Source organism: Lissotriton helveticus, chromosome 10, assembly GCF_964261635.1.
Source record: "Lissotriton helveticus chromosome 10, aLisHel1.1, whole genome shotgun sequence".
Classification (NCBI taxonomy): Eukaryota; Metazoa; Chordata; class Amphibia; order Caudata; family Salamandridae; genus Lissotriton; species Lissotriton helveticus.
Window position 1 is genome coordinate 975,191,067 of NC_136071.1, and position 11,670 is coordinate 975,202,736.

Below are 11,670 nucleotides of genomic sequence, written 5' to 3' on the forward strand. Positions count from 1 at the left end.
CTCCGGTAATGGCATTTTCTCCTCTCAATTTTTTTGCACTTACTTTGATTTTTTTCTCTCTCGCCCTGTTCTTCGATTACCTCCCCCCATCCTCCAGCACCGCCCCCCTCCCACGCCAGTCATCCAGGAGTAGCTTGCTGTTTTTTCTCTCTTCCACATCTCCAACACCTCTATTCCCCCTCCTGCCACGCTCTCCAGCAACTCTCTGCCCACAACCAGCTGTAACGTTGAACCCGACTCCGCCGATCTTGCTCCCGCCTATCTCTCACCCTCCCCGGCACCGACTTCAATATCCCTTTCCCCTTCACCACTGACCCCCTCCCTACCCCCCTTGAGCACGGGTTCAGACTGTAGCCTTTCCTTTCTCCGGTAATGGAATTTTCTCCTCTCAATTTTTTTGCACTTACTTTTTTTTTTCTCTCACACTGTTCTTCGATTACCTCCCCCCATCCTCCAGCACCGCCCCCTCCCACGCCCGTCATCCAGGAGAAGCTTGCTGTTTTTTCTCTCTTCCACATCTCCAACACCTCTATTCCCCCTCCTGCCACTCTCTCCAGCACTAGCTCGCGCTCCTTCACCCACCCTTTCCCCTCTGTCACCACATCTCCAGCCCCCCTCACCCCGACCAGCACCTTGAGCACTGAGTCTCTCTCCAGCACGTATACTCTGCGCACCCTGCACTGCTCTAGCTTACCCTTTCTTCTCTTTTGAACAAATTGGCCACATGCCGCCCCCGTCTCTCCTCAATCCCTGTCAGTTGTTTTCGTCCAGATCCCGGTACTGAACGATGTCATTGATGACCCGCATTGTGGGGAGGAGACTGACAAAATGCTGCAACTCCGGGCCGAATTATCCGACAGCGCTATTATGTGGCTTTGAAAAGCAAATTATATGGTACATTGTGAATTAAACAAATTATGCGCCACCTTTTCACATTATTGTGTAGTTATTTAGAAACTTTTATACATTGATGCAAAATAGACCTCAATGATCCACCACATCCACCACCACCACATCCACCACCACCACCACATCCACCACCACATCCACCGTCACATCCACCGTCACATCCACCGCCACATCCACCGCCACATCCACCGCCACATCCACCGCCACCACACCCACCACCACCACACCCACCACCACCACATCCACCACCCCATCCACCACCACCGCATCCACCATCACCACATCCATCGCATCCACCACCACCACATGCACCACCACATCCACCACCACATCCACCGCATCCACCATCACCTCCACATCCACCATGACATCCACCGCCACATCCACCACCACCACATCCACCGCATCCACCACCACCACATCCACCACCACCGCATCCACCACATCCACCACACCCATTACCACCACATCCACCACCACATCCACCACACCCATTACCACCACATCCACCACCCCATCCACCACCACTTCCATCACTACCGCATGCACCACCACCACCACCGCATGCACCACCACCACCGCATCCACCACCACCACATCCACCACCACACCCACCATCACTACCACCACCACATCCACCACCACATCCACCACATCCACCACCACCTCCACCACATCCACCACATGTGTGTGTGTGTGTGTGTGTGTGGCTCTGTGTGTGTGTGTGTGTGTGTAGGTGCAAGTGGAATGTTCTTGGATTTTCGTCACAATAAAATACACTGAACATAATCTTCACAAAATTTATTTACAAACGTTTAAGCTATTGCCATTATAAATTACAAAAAAATGTATTTAAGTATTAATTATTTACAAAATTAAAAGCCATTGTTATTTGTAATATCAATACATGTAAGTCACGTAAATACAACACACATTGCATTACAAATGCTATAGGTGTCACATTTGCGAAAGTTAAAACTATTGACGTAACTGACAAAGCTATTAAATTTGCTATTTTCAAAACCAACACATACATAAAAAAAGTGTCATTTACAATACCAATCGCTCAAACTTTCCTAATGCCAGACCTATTGCATTTCCAATGCTTGTTGACACTTGTCACTCTGGACGGAACCCGGTCATTGTAATTACATACGAACAGTGCTAAAAATATGTTCTTATGCGACCTCCATGGAAACTTGCTTTTGTTGCCTCAAAGGATCTCCCTTGCTCTAGCAATGAATATGCTACTGCAATGAAATCAATATGAGACCTACCAAGCACATAATCCTTCAGCCTGCTTCTACTTCGCCTGAATTGATAGAGCCCCGTCTCATGTTACACCACTGGATTCCAAATCACACAAGGAGTCAAACTCAAGGACGTTTGCATAGTAGAAATTCATTTTTCAATAAGGCCTGTCTTCACTGGCTTTAAGAAGGCCTTTAATACGCTAGACTGGGGCTGGCTATGCCAGGTCATCACCAGACTAAATTTAGGACAACACATTCTTTCATATATATATATAGACTTGCTCTACAATTGCCCAAAATCTAGAGTTAGAATGAATTAAGTATTATTATCCTCATTTAATTTTAAGAGGGGTCACCGGTTTCTCGCTTCCGGTTTGCCTTGATTCAGGAGAACGACCTGGTCCAGGGCTTTCAATAGAGCGAAGACATGGTGGATAGTATTTTTCTTAATGCTGACGTCCTCTACGCAAGATACTCCGAATGGACAGGGCCAGACAGATGCTGTACTCCTTTTATTGTGCTTCAGATAAAATGGGACGAGTCAACCCATTACCCACTCAGTGACCGAGTTGCGCACCAGTGGAACAAGATATTGGTGGCAGATATCCTAGATAATGCAAGTATCTGTGTCTACATTTATTGCTCGACCCCCTGCGATGTTAGGAATTAAGCCCGACTCCCTAGTGGGATGAGGTTGCTTGGGGCATCGAACAGCGTACAAAACTACAGGAGCCTATCTACAGGTGAGGTGTTGGCCAGATAAACCTAAAAAAAATGAAGGGGAATCATGATGGGAGCACTTCCAACAGGACCCAGACTAAGATGACAAGGGACTAATGTAGTTTGGATGCGGGTCACCAAAATGTTGTCAAAAAAGCACATTACCTAGCAGTAATCAATGTTTACAAATTCAAATTATGAGTCCTTTTGTCAGTTCTATAAATAAATGTCGCCCCCCACCACCTCCCCCACCTTACTATGTATTGTCTGGAATACCCCCGTGTTTGTGGTATTTTGTGAAATACACTGTTGCGAAATAATACATCAGGTATATTAAGGTAAGAACTGTCAAAGTTAAAATGTTCAAGGGTGATAGGAATGCTGTTCAACGCAGTATCAAGATCAAAGATTGTATCTAAATAGTAAGCATTTTATCTAATAATCATTCTTTAAATAAAGTGTTTTGAAAGGACCAGTAGCACAAATAATGAAACCCAATTAATTAAATATTTGTATGACTTTTAGAGGGTGAGTTCTTACCTCCTGGATCACATAATACAGTTGCAAGTGCAGAGAAGATGGACGAACAGCCATTCATAATGACAATCTGAAAAGAGAAAAGAAACGTTTTTAAAAGTCTAATCACTTTGAATTGTGTATTTTGCAAGAGAGAAATTATCTATTGTGGTAAATTGAACAACCCAAGCGGATTCCTTCTTATTTTATTGCCAGAGACCCAACACAGCATGGAGCACAAAAGTCTGGTTAACTGTCAAAGCTAGACATCCCGTAACATAGTTCTGTTGACAAATATGAACAATCCATAACAAACCGGTCTAACCCTCACAGATGAACATTGCATGCCCTCTACCCCTTTTTAAAATCCCCTCACACAACAGCAAACAAATACTTGTATACTAATAGACCGATGTGCGCAAATACGTATACTAAAGTAAATGCATTTACTCTATACCTCGTCTGCATTTTATGTGCATAACCCTCTTCATACTTCTGAAACATGTATTTTGTTGCAGTCTAAAGAACCTAGTCACCTGCTGCTACTCCAGCATCGAGTTACCTTTCCAATCGGAAATCTCCAATTTAATGTCTGCTCATCTTTCGACCCCCCCCCCATCTTAATCACCCACCATTTTAAAAACAGATCATTCGTCTGCAACACGAGCATTGACTTCTACATTTCACCAGCCTTGCCAGATTTCAAATCCTCATATTTAAATGGTGGGAGGGGAGGAATGTGCAGGGTCGGCTGACTGTTTAAGCAATTAACCATTCAAACCCTCAGTGTAGGCGAGTTGACACTCAATGTATTTTGATCCTTGTAGGGTTACTCTAACATTGCAAAGACTGTATATAAAGAGCTCACTAGGCAAGCAATGTATGTTTTCTGCCTTTTTACTTCACACCATTTTTACTTCGTTATTAGCTACACCAACATAGTGGCACATGGTTGTAAGTAAATAGGTGGCATACCACATTTACATGTGTGAATGCGAGTAGAACTTTGCAGATAACACTTAAGTATTAAATAACATAATAGCTCTTTAATAACTGTCTACAATAGTGACCCGAAAATGAAACCGGCATTGTTGTAAAACACCGTCAAAAAATTCTAGCTCTGTCCAATAGATGGCTACATTACTACACATGAAGTACACTAGACACACAATATCACGATTTCAGTAATCAATAAAAGGTGTCTGATAGGTTCGAGAAGACATTTTTTTTAGATGAAAGTAGCCACTATAATGTATTATATTTGAAAGCGGAGGGACCAAATTTGGAGAAAAATACAAAACTAATGACACCCATACCACAGTGCTGCATGCTCAGATATAGGATCAAGCAATGTACCGATTTGTGCTCTCACTTCCATGCAAATAAAAGAGTGCAACACACCAGAAACACAGATCTTGAAAGGTAGACAGAACACGAAAGAATATTACAGAAAACGACAAAAAAGGAAACAACATATGATATTTGGCATGTGTGTATCTTACATTATCTGGACTCAATGGCTTCATAGCCTTTCCATACTGGGTGAGGAATCCGGCAATTTCTTCTCTGAATCTAAGTTTAAAAAAAAAAAAAAAGAAACCGAAACAGGGTCATGGAGAATATGTCACTTTAAAACGTCAGTTGCAATTAAGATCTCAATGTGACTTTAATAAAACGTTCAAAGGAGAACAACCCTCATTTAAAAGTAGGACAGGCTGAGAAGGAAAACACATTTGTTCAGCCACACACCTGCCCAGTAATAGCTGCAGACTGTGCTTGCAGTGATCAACGGTGGAAAATGGTATGTACTGTTAAATATACAAACCACAATGACGAAGCTCGCTATGTAATCCTTCCACTTAAGTGTGTTTCTTTGTTTTAGACAATTAACTATACACCTTTCACTATGGTGACAGAAGGATGAAGACTTCAGTCATGTCAATTGTTTTGCGACAGATACATTTTCAAAAATGCTTCCTCCACTGAATGCTGAGATTTAGGAACTACACAGTTTCTAAATATCTGCATTCTTTTTTAATATAATTAAGGGAGTTTACGGACTAGGTAAAGATTTACATATTTTGATTCAACAGATTTCGATAAATTAACAAACAAGAATACATTGAGCACAGGGGTGCAAACAGTTTCCAAAAACGAGTACCAAACATGGTCACCATCCATGTTTAAATTTTAAAATGTGAGTTATTGCTCTTGTGCAAGGATAGGAAACAGAGACACGTCTTAGAAGGGAGTGGCCAAAAGCAGACACAGAACCCAAAGACCCAGAAATTAAATCTACAAAGAAAATGGTACGGACGGATTTATTAACTCATTTAATGCATTAAAAATGAAACCAGTATCGATCATTTATAGGATACGGAAGTTCATTTTTTTTTACAAACCATTATGTTTTCAGTTAATTCTTTTTTAAAGTAACAATTTTCGATGTCATTTTAAATAGGTTCATTTACAGACTTTTAAACTACATATCGGTCAGCATTTTAAACTTAGTTAATGTTAAATGTGTTTGGAAAACAAAAATCTAAAGGAGCATCATTACTTAGCATAGCAATTGTAATTATTAAATGAACCTACATACCTCTTCATGCCACTTAGTTCAGAATACTGGAATAAACTGGCCTCCAAATAGTTCATGCCACTGCTGGAAAGCTTTCCACACACACAGGAAATAAATAAAGAAATTAGTATAACACCCCATTAGTTGTATCAGATTGATTTAGAATTTCACATGAAATGGATAATGTGTTTTCCCATAACAGCCCTCGGTTTCAATGTCCAGGTTGTCTGACATAGCACATTAAAGGCATGCCCGTTAGCTTGGCCAACACAGACCCCGTTTAACACATGGGTGAATTAAGTTGTGGTACATAGAGAGCAAGTGATTTTGTTCATACTTCTCAAGCACGTAAGGGTGAGTCTGAAAGGCCTGCTGGTACCCAAATGGAAAACCCTTTTAGAAACGCATGTCAGACATTCTTGGTGTGTGCACCGGCAGAAGCATCCTCTTTCCTCTGCAACTGTAACTCCATGGGAATGGAGAGGCAAGTGTAGACACTGCTACACAGGAATTCCTTGCGATGCATGTGGGAGAATACACTTTCCTGCTCGCACATCTTAGGGTTGTGTGGTATGCCTAGCAATGTGCTAAACGCTCATTTTTCTCCTCCTCCATATTACTTTTTCCCTCAATTCATGACAAAATGGCAGTGAAAACTAAAAAGGTCCATGTGTTTCCAATACCAAAAACATAAGGTTCTTCGTTTCTAAAGAGCTAGTTTTCCAATAATGTTGCAGCCTATTAATGGTACAGGTCCCTGTTGCTAGTGTCCCCAATGCATTTTGTGTGCCCGTGGCTCAAATCTCTGTGTCCTACAGTGCACACATTGTCTCCCTCCCTATCGCATCACTATAACAATAACTTCAACCAAAGTCCCACATTTCAGTGAAGAGGGCACACAATAATAGTTACTTGGAGTGTCAGTCCTGAGTACTTCTTTAACATAGCAGAACTCAAATAAGCACGAGCTGGGATGACAACTCAACAGGACATGGAACTCCCTCCCCACCCACCTACGGCTGACCCCGGACCATCTCTCCTTCAGGAAGCAACTCAAGACATGGCTCTTCGAGCAGTAGCAGCACCCCCACCCCTCCCCCCAGCGCCTTGAGACCCTCACGGGTGAGTAGCGCGCTTTACAAAATGTGACTGATTGAACAGGGATGCATATCTGGCTACAAGATTACTTGGTAAAGTTAGAAAATCTACTTCCTATAGATGACACCAGCGTCAACGATGACAAATCAGTGGCGACTCATACATGAAGATTTACAAATAAATGTGACAACTATACAAGATCTGAAGGAAAGACACGAGCTGCATGGGGAAAAAAACAATCAGTTTCAATGTTTTGCATTCAAAGAGAAACGTACCTTGTCCTGTAACAAATCGAAGCAAAGTTTGTTCTCACTTGTTCCTATGTTCAGGATGCCCTTTGGAAAACAAATATAAATAAAGTTAACTGAAATGAGGAGCTTGTTCGACTTTTGGGTTTATGTTCCTACTATTGCTAAAGCACACAGGGAAACACTGAATAATAAAAATGTGCGAGGTGGTCTTAGTCAGCCAGCATTTGTCCTAGGGACTATGGCATTAACAACGTTTCTAGCAGTTTATGTCTTCCACTATGAGGATGTGAACTTCTACAGTAATCCCTGCGAAGCCTATTGTGACCTTTGGTTAATGTGTTATAAGTAGAACATGAAATGCCCTACAACTGGACTTACTGTTAAGACAACGTAGAAAGGGAATCCAAAGGTTCAGAATATATTTGGACACAATCGAAAAAGCGTGCAGGGGTAATTTAGGGTAGTACTAGCAAAGATGCAGCAGATTTCATCCAACCCTTAGAGGGGTCTCCAACCAGTAGCTCGTGAGCTACTGTAGCTCTTGAGCTAACTGAATAGCTCACCTGTGTGCAGCCCAGCTTATTACATTAGAAAGATTGTGCTCAGCTGAATTAATATACATAGAAATTGAAATTATACTGCACTAATAATATTAGTCGCTGTTATTGTGTTTTATTAAACATGAGTAGCTCTCAATACAGAAAAGGTTGGAGACCCCTGAGCAACATTTTTTTTTGTGAACAGGCGAGTACCGATAAGAATGTAAAAAAGTGCTGACATCTGGTTTATACTGGACAATGTTCTACATAAACATGTGCTACGGAGATGACTGGACAGAAAATGGACCGTGAGCTACTCACAATAACTGAAAAGTAGCAATGTCAATAGGTCTCAACTCTAAAATGCCAACCTGTTGGCGTTGTCAATACTTTTTTACTGTCATCCGCAAACAAGTACGAGCCGTGACGCATGCGCGCACATAACCTTGCTGTGGGGGGGTTCTATTAAAGAAGATCCATTCCAACATTGTACGCATGACACCTGCTAGCCATTTTTTTTTATTGTTCTAAAATGGTGGGTTGTCCAAGTTGGAGCTGTAAATTAACATGTAGACAGGTGGAACATAAAATGAATTGCTCAGTAGCTCTTCTCAGCTGCTGCGACTTTGTAAAAAAACAATAAAGTAAAACATTAAAGAAATGAAAATAAATATTTACAATGAGGGAGCAGAGGAATAGGCAGGGGAAGAGATAAATCACACGGATGTACTCTCCGTTAAATTAGAGCCCCTGGAGTCAGCAGTGGAAGGATAGATACAACGTATCCAGGTGAGTGAAGGAGTTAAGGTTGATGAAATAACTGAATAGGGCAGTGTCCGAGATTTTCGTTAGTAACTGTGGATTGAACAATTATGATTGGTCAGGACAGGTAGAGACATTTCTGGTAAATGGTTGTGGGTATTGTAGCAATTTTTGTAAGGTAATAAAATTGGCTAGGTCGGGACAATATTAGTTGTGGGTGACTGAGTAGTGATTACACTCAAGAGTGGTGTGCACATGAAAGGGGCGAAACAATCCTACCTGAAAAATAAAAAAACAAGGGAACAGGGAGTAGCAGCTCGTAACCAGTTTATCAACCGCATGATTGTGAGGTACATGAAATGAACCCGTATGATCAGTTTTTTTTTTTAATGACCCGTGGCTGTCTACACCTATCTGTATCACTTCTCTCGTTTGATTAGACCTCCTCTAAATATTAGGTGGGCGTTTTCCTTAATATTTCCTTATCTCGCGGTCATGGTGTATATAGATACATAAGTACTGCAGTTAGTGTTTTAATGGACATACAAACGCTATGTATAGGACATTTAAATGCAGCAGCATGACCTGGCGAATAATCAGTGAAACACCAAGACACAGGTGCGCCACATGCTGCCTCTGAACCGTTCGGGGGCAGACACTACTAAGACAGACTCGCTACATGGGCGCGAATAGCTAAGGGGTCCAAATGCGAAAGAAGAGAATACAAGAAAGGTAAAACAAGCATGCATATAAATGTAAAATCTAACAAGCAGCAAAGAACATACATCAAAATAGATAATTCAAGTATCGGCTGAGCTAAACATAAAAAGCAAAAGGTGTCATGCAAAGGGATGTAAAGACAATAAAACAAGATATTTTGAAAATAGATATGTGGAAAATACAGGTCTTAAACACAGGCAAGAATAAAAAGGTTCATTATGTAGTAATGCGATTGTAAAATGAAGTGCAAAACAACAAAAGTGGGCGTGACATTAGAGTAAACGGAAATATCGGTCAAAATACTGCATCAAGTCTTAGGTACCAATGCAGCCCACAGGATTTTATAGAAGTCTTGTTGTTGCCAGGCGGCCTCGTTTTCACCGGCAGGCGTCAGCAGCCGGAGTGAGCCTGTTTGATCCGGTCGGAGCGCCGCTTCCGCTCTGCGTCACCGCGGCTTCTCAGAATTCGCAGGGTGACGTCTCCCGTCATGGCGGGGGCTTACCCCTCCCTGAGTATTCGCAGCCAGAATCCGGCCCACTGTGGGGGCTCGACCCATACATGCCAACCCTCCCGATTCAGGCGTGAGACTACCGATTTGAAGGCTAGTCTCCCGCCTCCCGATTCCTGCAAGCAAAAACCCGATTCCTCGGGGTTTGTTGACAGGGCGTTTGTGTGAAGTGCTAATTTTTCCAGCAATAGTCAAAGTGGCCATGCAGGGGCTCTCGATGGGGTGAAAAAACAACAAAGGGTCATTAACAAGGCAATAGTCTTTTGAAGACCTGTGAAGTAGGGGGGGGGGGGCGTGTGTGTGCACAGGAAGCTGTTTTCGGCTGGGGTGTCACACAGGGGCGGGGGGGGGGGGGGACAACACTTGCATCACCCTCTCAGCCTGCCATTGCGCTCCATGCTTGTAAAAGGTAAGAAAAAAAACGTACATTTGTGTTTCAAATGTCCAATCCTGCAGCAGCACACTTCCAAAGCCCATACACGCCAGTAACCCGATTTGAAGCCCCATTCTCCCGATTTTTTAAAAAAAATCTCCCTCTTTGCTCTTCTGAAATGTTGGCATGTATGTCGACCCTCTGGTAATGTTCGATCTTTGACCGTCTGCTAACCCGGGAGGGCTGCACCTGGTGCCCGTCGACCGACTCGGGGAGGCGAGTCACTCCGTTTAGTGTGTTGAGAGGATTCTGTTATTACATTGTTTAAGTACTGCTTCCTCAATATAAACATGTAAGCCCGTGTCTCATTAATGAATTGGGCTTATAGAGAGCATTTTATATACATGTAAAATATAGAGCTAATACATTAATGGGATCAGAATAGAAATAATAGGTACCCCTAAAAGTCGCATCACGATGCGGCTTTGCTGTTATATTACCTTTTGGGGGGGGGGGGCTCCCACTTATTTTTAGCCATCCAATTGTCGGGTTACCTCAACTTTTTATCTGCTTAGTTTCACATCATTTACGTTATCCAAAAGGTAGTGGGACATTTCCAATAGAAGTAGAACAATAAACAAAGGTATACACTACAACATTCATAAACATGGACTATGGGGTTCAACAAGCTGTCAAATAACGTGGCGTAGAGAGGTATGACGCATGCCATCCATTAGTGCAAAATACTAAACCAACAGGGTTTTACAATTAAATAAATGTGTTTGGTATTTTCCTTGATGTTTTCTCCATGCTATGACCCTAGCGGCTAGCGCTCCGCGGCTCATCTTTAGTCGCCTGCCCCGTAATCTACTTTGCCAGGTCTTCCCCTCTCTCACCTGCGGGTTATTCTCCCGATGGTAGGCGTCCTGCAGGTACAAGGTGAAGCCCTGGTCCAAGATGCCCCGGCTGCCCGAGACGCGAACCCCCCTGGCAGACAGACCCGCTTGCTCCGCGTTGAAGCTCATGCCTCCGGGCGACAGACAGTGCAGTACGAAGGCAGAAGTTCTGGCTAGTAGTACCCGCTCTGCGCAAACACCTTGTCTCTGCGATGCGATCACCAGCTGTGCTAGCTGCAAGTGCTGTTAACTCCTCCCGGTGCCCCCCACTTTCTATAAAGTCTGCCGCGGCTCCACCTTTTACAGGGAGGGCTGCGGATGAAGGAGCAGCTGCAGACGGCTCCGCCTACTCTCCGAAGGACGGGTGGGCCGTGCCATGGAAGGCACTGCTTGGGCACGATAGGTTGTGCTCAGCAGATTCCATCTCAAGTCATTATGTTTTCCACGAATCGTATATAGTCACTAATAGATTTCAAGGAATTCTGGATGGAAACAATGCGAATGCAGATGCGCTGCACAAGAAGCTGCAGCTCCATAAAATGAAACA

At 43.0% G+C, this 11,670-nt stretch overlaps 1 protein-coding gene across 1 annotated transcript in view; it reads right to left on the reverse strand.

Annotated features, from left to right (window-relative positions):
- The window catches only part of LOC144784696 (1-aminocyclopropane-1-carboxylate synthase-like protein 1), a 90,276-nt gene extending 78,896 nt beyond the window's left edge, over positions 1–11,380 (reverse strand). Inside the window, exons 1-5 of the mRNA XM_078663647.1 lie at positions 11,124–11,380; positions 7,350–7,409; positions 5,998–6,068; positions 4,901–4,970; positions 3,423–3,489 (exon numbers count right to left, since the gene is read on the reverse strand). Of these exons, the coding sequence (XP_078519773.1) occupies positions 3,423–3,489; positions 4,901–4,970; positions 5,998–6,068; positions 7,350–7,409; positions 11,124–11,252 (397 nt within the window). The 5' untranslated portion in view covers positions 11,253–11,380. The remainder of the gene's footprint in view (positions 1–3,422; positions 3,490–4,900; positions 4,971–5,997; positions 6,069–7,349; positions 7,410–11,123) is intronic.
- Between the last annotated feature and the right edge of the window lie 290 nt (positions 11,381–11,670).